Source organism: Periophthalmus magnuspinnatus, chromosome 5 (genome assembly GCF_009829125.3).
Source record: "Periophthalmus magnuspinnatus isolate fPerMag1 chromosome 5, fPerMag1.2.pri, whole genome shotgun sequence".
NCBI lineage: Eukaryota > Metazoa > Chordata > Actinopteri > Gobiiformes > Gobiidae > Periophthalmus > Periophthalmus magnuspinnatus.
Window position 1 is genome coordinate 20,745,640 of NC_047130.1, and position 12,943 is coordinate 20,758,582.

Genomic DNA, 12,943 nt, shown 5'->3' on the forward strand with positions numbered 1-12,943 from the left:
AAATCAGACTTTGGCCCACAGAAACATAGAGAAAGTGTTAGCAGTCACCTTCAGTCTCTCTCTCTAAAATCTTCAAATCAGGCTACACATCTAGGGGTAATAATGGACTCAGACTTGAACTTGAACAGCCACATCAAATTAATAACATTTGCAGCTTTTTACCTTCTAAAAAAATCACAGAAATCTAAGGTTTACTGTCAAAACCAGACTTGGAGAGACTTATCCATGCACTTGGCTCCAGTAGGTTAGACTACTGTAACGGCTTGCTCACTGTCCTCTCTAAACAAGTGTTAACACAGCTGCAGTACATCCAGAATGCTGCTGCTTGGACCTGACTAGAACCAGGAAGTACGAGCACATGTGTCCTGTGCTCAGGTCTCTGCACTGGCTCCTGTGGCTCAGAGAATAGACTTTAAAGCAGCTCTGCTTGTGAACAAGTCTCTCCATGGAACAGCATCAAAGAACATCTCTAACATTGTAGTGCTATATGAACCATCTCACACTCTGAGGACTTCAGGGACCGGCCTCCTGTTGGAGTCAGGACTAAACATGGGGAATCAGCGTTTCTGCAGCTAAAACCTGGAACAGTCTTCCTGAAGATGTGAGACAGGCCTTTACTTTGACAATGTTTAAATCCAGGCTTCAAACGGTTCTGTTTAGCTGTGCATATGACTGAAAGGTTTTTATTCTGTACTCTTCTCTTTCAGTGTTAAGTTTATGATTATTATTTATGTTTTGATTTGTTTGTATTGTGATTTGATAAAACATTTTGAATTACTTGTGTATGAACTGTGCTATACAAATAACCTTGCCTTGCATTTGTGGATTGACTTTGACCTTATGGTGAGACAGAAAATATTTAAAAACAAAGAAATGTGGTGAATATGGCACAAAGTTTATACCATGAGCGCAATCCCAAAATACTGTGATTTCAATTCTAATCTTACATCATATCATTAATGCAACCCCCACTGATGTGACTCCCGTATGGTCCTGTATGCACGGTGGGCTGCACATGCATTTAGTGGTTGTCATAAATCTTGTGCAGCTTGACAATAATGGAAAGAGGCCGTAGTAGGAGCCACACATGAGGTTTGGTCCAGGAGGATGTGAAGCAGGAAGCAGAGAGAGCAGGTTCCTGTTATGTTGAGACAGACTGCAGCAAACAAGGACAGGAAGACCCATCACAAACAAGGCTATTCAATGACACTTTATGGGACATTACTGTATAGTCCAGGGGTGCCCAATGTGGGGCCCGTGGGTCAAACATGATCCTCAGGGTGTACACTTTGGTCTGTCAGTGTTTGTTGAGATCTGTAAGAAAATCTGTATTTCATTCAGATTTGCAGTGTGTATATTGTACATGTATATGCCTATAGTTTGGGGGAGAACCCAACTAGTTTAACAGCATAATAGATAAATACAGTTTAATCACAAATTTCTTCAAAGATAAACTCACTAATTGCCAAATATGATTGGTCCATGGCCCACTAAAATGTAGACCTACTCATTCAAGAGTTTGGGCGCCCCTTGTAGTCTATATTCAGTTAATGAATTTAAGACAGCAAGAAGCAAGATGTTGAACCAAAGCATTCCCGGTAATATTCTGTAACACTCTAAGCAATAAAACTAGCCAACATATTAATGAATGAATGAATGAATTAATTAATTATTTAATTAATTAATTAACTGATTAATCAATTAATTAATTAATGTTAAAACAAAAAACAAACAAAAAAAAACAGATATTTTGTGTGGTTCCATTTTCATTTTATGCTGAAGGATTCACCTGCTGTAGCCACAGAAATGTTATATGCTTTATTTTCCATAATATGGCATTAAAATTTAAAACATGTTTTAACTTAAATTATAAGTCCATCTCCATGAAAACAAGCACCAGACCAAGTTACAGGAACTATGAAAATAAACGGTGGAGTATTCCAAGATTCACAATCAGATTTTTCAATATTTCCAGACAGCGTAAATTTTGTGACACTAAACCAGCATCAACATGTATCTACATAAATGTACCGTACTTCCTGCGCTCCTCGTCACACCTGCTGCTCCCGCTGTGATGTTGTTGACCTGGACCCCCGTCATTGTGTTTCCAGTCTAGTCTCGCGCGCTCAGGACCCGGAGGAGGAAGGGGAGGAGGGCACGAGGGCACAAGGCGAGCGATCAGCTGAGCAGCGCCTCTCACGCGCACATGCAGTCACAGAGGGGCGCGAGGAGGAGACCGAGCGGTTTGTAGTGACACTCCTTTAGAGCGCAGGCAGCGGTGATGTGAAAGCCAAACGTGAGAGAGCGACTTTATTCAAAACTACACGTGGATTTGAGCGTTTGAGGACGACATGAGAGAGGCGACACACTCAAAATGAACTCCGGTAAGATGTTACTGATGATATTATTCCTATTTAACACATCTCCGCATCACTTGATCATTCAAAAGATTTACTAGTAAATTTGTTCTTGAGAAAATCCACCGGAAGTTCATTTAGGTGAGGTTAAAATCATTCAAGCCCATACTAGCTCAAGGTGACTATAACTTATAATTTCAAATGTGTTCAAAGAAAAAAAAAAATCAAGCTGAAAGTCAATACACCAACATTTAAAGATGATTTAGTTTGCTTCCAATTTAATTAATTTATTATCCATAAAGTAAGTTTTCTTGTTGATGGTCCGTCATCTGCTTGTCTCCATGGAGATGTGCGTTAGCAATAAAAACTTAAATAGAATGTTAGCTAGCCTTGCTAAGTTATTAATACCCGCTAAAGCTATTTTAATTAGCAAAGTTGACATATCATAGGCTACATATTGGCACTTGATCATTAAAACAGGCGTATGTGTTCGTATTTGACCGTTTAATTCATTTGCTCTTTATTGTGAGTAACTTTGAGAGCGTGCCCTTTTACTGTAGCCTCTATTCTTCTCTGGTCCATAAACGCAGCCGAACTCTCTGTTCAACTTCAATCGCAGGAAGTGAGTCAGGGAAATCCCTAAATGTAATGTATTTTTTTAGCCTGGACAATGGGATACATAAATATGAAAACATGCCTATATCAGGTTAAATTGAAGCTGGATTAGACTGGTGACTCATACAACTATTCAAATCACCTTGAGATCTTGGAATGATTTAACACTGGAAAATAATTAATAAAAATAAAAATAAATGAATTGCTAATAAATAAAAAAATGATTGGTTCACTTATATAGGCCTATGTCAGGGGCAGCAGGTGGCAGTGGCTTATTCCAACTATGGACTTTGAATGCTAATATAGGACTATAATTAGCCTGGGTAACTAGTGATTATCCAAAACTAGAGACCCCAGGACTAAACCAGGACTATAAGGTAACCATGGCTAACCAAATTCCACTTACTAAACAAAACTAAATCCAACCTATGATACTTGTATGTCAGCCAAAACTGCTATAACAAATACAGGACTAAAATAGCTTATAAATATAATCAATCCGAGCCAGGATTAAACCATGACTAAACTTGGGCTAAACTAGGCATGAATGACCTTAAAGCTATTTTAAAGGAGTAACAACTCTACAACTTTTCTGGTTATAGGCACACCACCTGCTTGTGTCCATGGAGATGGTATTGTTTGGCCTAGAATGTTCCACAGCATGGCTTTAAACTTATCTGTTCTTGATGGAGACAAGGAGTTAGCTTCACCTGGCAAAGTTACAGGTCAGCTCTGTGGAAGGATGGCCCCAGTCATAGTAAAATAAGTAAGATTTTGAGAACAGTAAAAACACCTGTAATAAAATAAAAATTTTAGAATGATATCTGTTCATACTGTGAAGCATTTGATGCTAAACAATCACAATGCTTCACAATGTGATACTGTGGAGCATTCCAGGCAAAGCATTAAATCCCCATGAAGACAAGCAGAGAAAGGTTACAGAGCAACCTTAAATTACATTATCAAGACTTCATCAAGATTAAGTAAAAATTATCAAAACCAATTTATCTTGGACTAAACCAGGACTAAATCAGCATGTCAAGTCTAAGTAAGCCAGCAATTAATCAAGCATTGGACTTGAAACTTAAACAGAATCTATGTCTAGGACTTAACCAGGTGTAACCACCCCTAAACCTCTCAGTCTAAACAACGGAGACACAATATGAGTGACCTTAAGCTATTTTAAAGTCCACAATCTTACAGTTTCCTTTTTCCTGTTGTTGTTTCAGACTGGTCCAAGCCTTCTCCGGTGCTCAGCCCTCACTCCCCTCTCATGTCTTCAACCCGGGGTCCCAAACCATCCGTTGCCCCTAAACCCAAAAAACACGTCCATAATGGGACGCCACCACAAACACCAAGCCAGGACAGATACCCCAACGGCAGCTTGAAATGCAACTTTATTGACAATGGGAATGTTCTCAAAGCGCATGATGTTGTGCAAATTGTCTTGAAGAATGGCGACGAAAACAAAAGCAAAATTGATGAAGATTGGAGGTTGAGTACTTTGACAGAAAAGACGGAATCATTGGAGACTTTGGATACAGTTGAAGAAGTTGATTCGAATGACGATGTTGTTGAGGTGGATGTCTGCGATGGAGGGGAAGCAATGGCTGACACAGATGGGATTTCAGTGGGAGATATTTCAGTGAATAGTATTGATCCAGATAATGAGAACAAAATGGAAGAGGTAAAGAATTCAAATACGACTTGCAATCAAAAGGAAGATTTTTTAAGAACAGATTTGAGCCTCATGAAGAATAATGCGTCACCTCAACTTAAACCGTTCAAATTCCATCAAAATGTCTATGCACAAAAGCTTTGCAATGAAGAACAAAACAGTCCTGATTTGAAAGTTGAGATGGACAATTTGAACGTAGATAGCAACAAATTAGCACAGGTTATTGGTAAAGATTTTAACATAGCAAACAACAATGCATCACCAAAGCTGGTTCATGTTAACATTGAAAGAATTGGATCGTTCAACTGTCAGAGAAATGTATATGGGAAAATGGTGGCCACACAATGCAACGTCAACAAGGAACAAGCTGCTGATTATGTAATTCCATCCAAACTTGAAGTTGGAGACTCAAATTACAATCAGCTAGAAAACATTATAAGTAAAGATTTGAACTTAAAAAATAATACATTGCCAAAGCTCGTGTCTGTTAACATTGACAGAGTTGGTTCTTTCAATCTTCATAAAAATCCATACAGGAACGCAATGGGAGGAGGAATAGATGAATCAGACTATGTTTTGACTGAGGAGTATGTTGAGATTGGTAGCAAAGATAGAACCAGCGATTTGAACACATTTTGTACATGCTCGGACAAGAATTTTGGAATAGATAAGCAACAAAAAACATCATGTTGTTCAAATAGTCCAGATTCCCAGCCAAGATTCAGGCTTGTGTCTATTTCAAAAGCAAAGGAGACACAGCTATCATCGTCGCTGTCTGAATTACTCTTCCCAAGCGATTTATTTGACAAATTGGACTCTCCAATCGCACCTTTCGATTTGGATTTTAACGAAGAACACGTTTATGATACGCCTGGACGCAAGACATCAATAGGAGCACGAACCGGATCAATGTCGCAACGAAGTAGTGATTTAAGAAGCTACAAAAGTGGTATTGTTGGACATAGCGGTAGTCCGATGCTAGTAAGACATGCGGGATATCAAAAACCTCATTATTTACCATTATACCCAAGATCTTTGTCAATGGAGGGGCAAGAGATGCAAGGATCCCCAATGCGAAATCGTGCAATGTTTTCGAATTTTAGCCAGAATTCGCCTCTCTCCACTCCAACCTCAGTAGTCGATATACCGCCACCGTTTGAGCTAGCGTACATCACCAAAAAGCCCATCACAAAAAGTTCACCTTCACTACTTATCGAAACTGACCCTTCTGAGAAAACTAAAAAGAAGAAATCCTCCTTGAAACGATTTTTGATGTTAAAATTTAGAAGGAAAAGTGACAACAAGCAACCTGAAATTTCTAGTAGATTGACGGATTTGGATACGCATAGCTTGACCAGTTCGCCAAATCTGATCTCACGAAGTCAACAATCAGAACCAGCTTTCTTACTTTATGATAATAAGAAAAAAAGTGGTTCAGTGTCTTTTTTGAATCGCAGTATTGTTAGAGTTGAGTCTTTCGATGATCGCTCCCGTGTGCCATTTGCACCTCTTCCTCTCACTAAACCTAGGTCAATTTCATTCCCGATCATGGACAATTCAGATTACGAAAATGTGCCGGCAATAAATTCGGATTATGAGAATGTTCAGGTCCCACAGAGGAGGCCCGTGAAGCAGTTTCCATTCACAGAGTACTTCGAGCGTTCCAATCGGCAAAAGGCGACAGCGAACGACACAGATGGATACGTGGATATGAGCAGCCTGCCGGGGTTTGAGAAGAAACCGCCACTGCCACGTGAAGAAACTGAAAGGTAAGACAAAAATTGATTTAAAGTTGCACTGTGTAACTTTTCTAGTGAAGCGTACAGTACCTGTTGTCTTGGTGGAGATAATACTGCTTTGCTTGAAATGTTCCACAGTATGGCATTAAAGATGCTTTACAGAGTTTGCAGAGATCCAAAGTTATTCCTCACTTTTCACATGCATTCTAGTATCCTAATTATTCACCACAATGAGTTTGTAAGTGCTAGCATACACCAACGTTACTTGCTGTTTCACGGATTGTAAAATATTTGTAATTAGATGCGGCTACAGCAGATACTTATTTTGATCCCAAGAGGTGATTGTTTCCCTTGGGCAAAAGAATTACATGGGAAATATTAGATACACTGCCACTTTAAACGGCGTAATGCATTTCTTGACAGCATTGCTCAAAAATACCTAATAAAACATGCATTGTTACTGAGTGCATGGTTGCCTCTCCACAGATCTGACCTGTAACTTGGCCTGGTGACGCCACCTGCTTGTTTTCTTGGAAAAATAAGTTTAATACAATACTGTCAAACATTCTTAGTAAAGCAATAACTCCATCCCTAGAAAAATTACACAGTGTACCTTTAACAGAGCATTTGTTTTTGCTTTGTGTTACTGAAGTTGTAAAGGGGGAATGACATTGTAGGAACAAAGGGGCACAGTGGTAACAGAATCACCTACAAACCAGAACCACCTCTGTTCTTCTGTTGTTGTGTCCTTGGGCAAGACACTTTAAACACTTTACAAGTGAATATATAAATGTTTAAGTGAAACATTGGTGGTGGATGAAGAGGCTGATGTTGGCAAAGATTGGTAGCCATTTGTCCATCAGCCCCAGGGCAACTGTGGCTAGTAGTGATAAGCAGATCGTTAATTCCGTATGATTGCAATTTCTAAAGTAATTTATGTGTCCTGAAATACACTTTATATATCCAAAACATTTTAATTATGAAATCAGAGATGAACTAGGGATAAACCAGGACTAAATAGGGACAGCACCGCAGGCTAAAACATCTACGTCAAGACCACCTTTTTCACATTTGTTGAACATAGCTAGTTATTTCGAATCACCCTAATCGCTGTAGTTTACTCTTTAAGCCCAAATTAATTCAACAAAATATTGCAGTTTGAATTACCAGTTTAGTGTCTAGTTTCATGCACTACTGTGTTTATCATGTGGAACGTCTCAAGTTTTTACCTCCAAAAGCTGTTTTTGCTTCCCTAATGTACCAGAGCATATTGCTGATGGTCATTGCCACATTTACTCAAACTGCTGCAGTTTTCTATTTGTGTGAAGTTAACTAAGCTCCCTGCAAAGAGGATTTACAAGTGTTCAGGCTCTGATGAGGTGAGAGAGGAGTGCACTGGACCCATGCTGATATATAGGGCATTGGAGAGTGTTAATGACTCCCAAACTTTACACTGAGTACACACCCCAAGGTAACGTTAGACTGTGAAGGAATTTGATGTTGTCATTATGTCAGATTGAGGGCAGGGGCCTATTCATGGGCTTAGTCTTCCTGTTATATGCAACATTTTGAGGACTGTTTCCATTTCAAAAGATATATTTTATTTCATATTATTAAATGCTATGGCAACAGTTCAAATTTTTCAGTATTTTGAAAGTCATAGATATACCAGTAACTCTATTAGAGATTTTCAATTATCGCTTATCGTCCACAATGTTGAACCTTATTATTTTTCAGAGATTGTTGTCAGTTGAAAAGCCTTTTTTTTTTTTTCTCTCAATCACGTCTTTTCGGGCTGAATAATAGAACCTTTTTGAAGAAAAAAAATTTAACAGTTTTTTGCTGGCAGAGAAAACATTGAGAAGTTCAAAAGCTAATATGTGCTGTGGATTAAAACAATGTATAAGGAGCCGTCATGGCCAAAATATGCCTGCTGTGTGCTGTCTGCATAGTTTTAATGTCAACTAATGAAGTAGTACACACATTATCATGCTAGTTGTTGTTAGCTTTACCATCATGGCAAAACCCTGCTCTCGTCTCTGAGAGGGCTTAAAGGTCCTATATTACGCAAAATTGATTCATGTGAGCTTTAAGGTATGTTTTAATTTTGTTACCTCATCAAAAATATACCTAGAGTTGTTTTTTGTTTAATTTATAAATGTCTGAGTAACCCTTTATTATTAGTCTGTCTATATCTTCCAAGCTGAAAATGCTCTCTTCCACTTTGTGATGTCATGAGGTGGTAGTTTTCAAGCTGACAGCTGCCTTTTAACTTTTGTTCAGTAGAGATTGCTATGGCTGAATTTATCCATATAATTGGAGTTGGAGTTTAAAAACACAGTGGAGCACTTCCTGTATTACCACATGACCTCACAAGGTGGAACAGAGTGTTTTCAGTTTGAAGAACTCAGCCTAAGTATGTAGGATTTGTGTCTTAAACATGTGTGAATGAAACAAAACACAATTCCAGGTATGTTTGTAATGAGAAAACAACATTATAACAAAGATCAGAAAATAGTGTAAGATGGGCTTTTTAAATACTCTTTGCTGTGAATCAATCAACATTTATTTATAATAATGAATAGTGAATAATTAAGATGTTTGGAATGCATAAGGTAAGTGAGAAATAACTTTGGACAAACCACTTAAAATGGACTAGCTCCTTTAATAATCAATTAATAATTTTACACATATCTGGAAAATAAAAACAAGCTTGTACAGTGGAGCATGTGAGCCCTTGAACCCTCCCTGCGGTGGTAGATGTGGAGCGTAATGCAGTGTGCAGTGAATGCAAAGATGGTATCTGCCTGTGGTTTGTGTCACTGCAGAAGAACGATGAGTCCAAAACCACCTCACTATTAATCACCAGAGAGGAAGCCTGGACCTACCACTACAATGAAGAAGAGGGGGGGGGGGGGTAATTAAGGGATGTAAGAAGGTGGGAGGGAGAGAAGGTGGAGAAGAGGTGGAGAGGGGGACAGAGAGAAACGAGGGAGAAGGAAGAAAAGAAGGGGAGGAGAGAAAAGAGAGGGAGAGTGTCAACGAGGGCATCTATGAGAGGGAGGCAGAATGGGTGGGGGAGAGAAAGAAAGCAATTGGGGAGAACAGGGAGAAAGGAGAGTGGGAGGGGTGGAGGCAGGGCTGTGTAGAGCTACACACAATTTTTGAGTAATGGTTGAAGCTAAGATAATTTTTACTTACACTGAAAAATGATTAAAATGTATTATTATTATTATTATTATTACTACTACTACCTTAATTAAGCATACATCAGGTCTTTAGACCGAATTGCATAAGGTTAACCACTTAGGTCACGAGGAACTAAACCCATACAAATAATAATAAATCAGTTATTCTAATCTAATATAAATCATAATAAGTTGCAGTGCTATACGCTTGCAGATATATACAGTTTTCCTGTTCAAACCTATTCTATTATTCGTTGTATAATTGGATCTGGAGCCTAAAGGGACAGTATTTATTATTGCACGCTTCATTGCTCCAGCAAATTTTACTAATAATAATAATACATGTGAGAGTAAATGTATTTACTAAATCTCTGGTCTGTACTTCATTTGTAAAACAAAATAATATTATCTTTTGAATGGTGAAATGTCCCCAAAATGTCAGTTTATAACAGGTAGCTTATAACTAAATTAAACCATATACAGGACTGACTCAGTAAATAAAAGTAACCTGAACAAGACTAAAGAAGGACTATACCAGTTCTAAATCAGGACTAAGCTAGCTAATTTTGTCTAAACCAGGGTTAACTGAAGAATGTATTCCCATTCCTGGTTTGAGCCCAGTTTGGTCCTGGTTTCGTCCTGGTCCAATTCTGCTTTAGTCCTAGTTTAGTCCTATGTGGTCTTGTCTTAGTTTAGTGGCTTAGTTTTAGGTTTAGGTTTATTTCTAGGTTTGTTCCAAATTTTATCCCAATTTTGTTCCAAGTGTGAACAGGCCTTTAGTTTAAGTTCACACATGCAAACTGGGTCTAAACCCTGAAACCTAAACTGGGTCTAAACCCTGAGACCTAAACCTGGGCTAGTCCAAGACTAAACCTTGACTAGACCAAGACTAAACCTGGACTAGACCAAGACTAAACCTGGACTAGACCAAGACTAAACCTGGACTAGACCAAGACTAAACCTGGACTAGACCAAGACTAAACCTGGACTAGACCAAGACCAAACCTAATCTGTCCCAGGTTTTAAGTGGGTGCAATCTAGGACTAAACCAGGACGTGTAAATGCCTAAACAAACCAAGATTAAACCCGGACTGCACATCACATTATGGCTCTCCAGTTATTCTCCACTTTAGAAAGTAAATATTCCCTCCAATAATTAACACAAAGCAAAATGAATTCTCTAAATCTCTTTCTACTGCCTCTGGTCATCCATATGCAGGGATTGTGACAGTGGCCATGATATAACACAGTAATAATATAGGAATCTGTGCATGCATTTGGCTTTCAGTGCCTTGTTTTGCATATCACGTTCTGAGATGGTGCGCGCTAATGATCCGTGTAGCCTAAATGCTTCGGATGCAGAGAATGGAATTGTGTCCATATGTTGTTCTTATGTGGCTAATTCCCGTCTCAGTAGGGCTGGGTCCATTGTGAAACATACCACGAAAGGAACACATCATTATTGTAACTTTGAACTTTTATTCTCACACTTCCCACAGCGTTGAAGCGATTAGCAGTGTCATTTAGTGCCAAAGAAAAGGCATGAGAACGTTACAACACACACTTTAGGTTAGGATGACACTGCAAGGACCTGTTTATTGGATCTTGGTGGGAATACGTGTTTTCAAATGGTAGGGAGGGATATTTCAAAGTAAAAGCGTTAATGAAAGCAAGAATTTGAAAGTTTAGGTTAACAGGGCTGAACCAGATTTAATTTTTTTGTGTAAAATTTGTCACTGTCTGTCACAGTCTGATAGTGTGCCAAATATGGCCTGGCAGAATGCATCAAATCATAGTATAAGTATTTTTTGTCCTCTGTTTTTAAACAGCTATTTGTCATTAGTATATAGTAGTTCTTCAGATACAGATTATTAATATTAATAATGAGATGACTAGGGCAGCACAGTGTTTAAGAAATTGTTTTTAAAGGAAAAAAAAAATCTTTAAATTTGATTTGCATTTCATGTGTTCAACAGGATTGCACTGTATTGTTTTTGAGAGTGGTCGTGGACAGCAAAGGGGTCTTTAAGATATCTGCATGGGTACACTGGAGGTTACTATAAAGTAGGGCTGTAACTAATCTGGTGATATTTTTTGATCAATGGGTTTATCTAGTTTTGATGTGAAACATCTGTGAATATTATATTTTTACTCAGTTTGACCCAGACAGCGCTCAAGTCTTGCTTAATGCATTTATTAATAAAGTAAAATAATGTTCCATATGTTTACTATTACATTTTTATTTTCTTCTCTTTGTTTCTCCCAGTGCTTACACAGAGGCATATAAAGTGTGCTCAGTGGCTTCTGCTCCAGTGACAGATGAAGAGCAGGGACGCACTTCAGACGAGGAGGGCTGCACCGCTGACAGTTCCTACCAGAGACAGGTCACTGGGGTCATGTACTTAGATGAGTGTTTATTGGAAGATTTAAAAAAACATGTTTCAATTTCTTTTCCCAAATCACAATAAGTCTCACAAGCATATTTTTTGTTGTTTGCTCAATTTTATAAAATACTTCAAAAAACAAAAAGGTGAAAAAAATAAAAACACTTGAAATACATGCATAACAGTTCTTTATATTGTATTAAAATGTACATTGACAACAGTTATAAATGTTCTTATTCATCTAAACCAAATCTGGTTTATTACACACAGTCTTCGTGTTCATTTATAACATATAAACATTGATGAGTGTCTGTATACTGTCTACAGCCTGACGGTCACTCCAGAGCCTATTATGTGGCTAAAGAGCTGCTGGACACAGAGAGGCAGTAAGTGAAAATATTTCCCTTGTTATTCAAATTAAACTAATATAAGTGTATTCATTTTTGATGTGGCTAATTGTTTTTTTCTTTAATATTTCCGCAGACATGTAAAACTCCTCAAGCTTCTTCACGATGTAAGCCAAACTTGTTTTTAATTATCATTTCAAAACTTGCCAGACAAACTAGCCTGCTTGTCTCCATGGAGATGTTATTGCTTTGCCTACAATGTTCCACCTTACCGTAACCTTAAAGCTCTCTGTGCCAAAAATCACATAAGGCCGTCACACTTCCAGTCAATATAGTTAAGAATGTTAGGCCAAGTTACAAGTAAGATCTACGGAGAGACAAACCCACTCACTGTATGAATGCAATGCAACTCATTTTGATGACTGACGGGTAACACCAACAAACAAGACAAAAAAATGTCAAGAAAAGTTTAATGCAATACTGTGAAACATTCCAGGAAAAGCAGTAACATCTCCATGGGGGAAAGCAGGTGTCTTTATAAAACCAGTATTAACTTAGTTTGTGGCAATATTAGCTTCATTACAGATGATACTATGCTAGTACGTAAATAAAAATGAATACAAAGCAGGATTGAA

General features: G+C 38.2%; 1 protein-coding gene across 2 annotated transcripts in view; it reads left to right on the top strand.

Annotated features, from left to right (window-relative positions):
* Positions 1–2,197: 2,197 nt before the first annotated feature.
* The window catches only part of LOC117371364 (FYVE, RhoGEF and PH domain-containing protein 5-like), a 30,512-nt gene continuing 19,766 nt past the window's right edge, over positions 2,198–12,943 (top strand). The window contains exons 1-5 of one of the 2 annotated variants that reach the window (XM_055221982.1): positions 2,198–2,384; positions 4,202–6,419; positions 11,844–11,961; positions 12,289–12,347; positions 12,445–12,475. In XM_055221982.1, coding sequence (XP_055077957.1) covers positions 2,375–2,384; positions 4,202–6,419; positions 11,844–11,961; positions 12,289–12,347; positions 12,445–12,475 — 2,436 coding nt within the window. In that variant the 5' untranslated portion in view covers positions 2,198–2,374. The remainder of the gene's footprint in view (positions 2,385–4,201; positions 6,420–11,843; positions 11,962–12,288; positions 12,348–12,444; positions 12,476–12,943) is intronic. The other variant, XM_033967026.2, reaches the window with a different exon arrangement.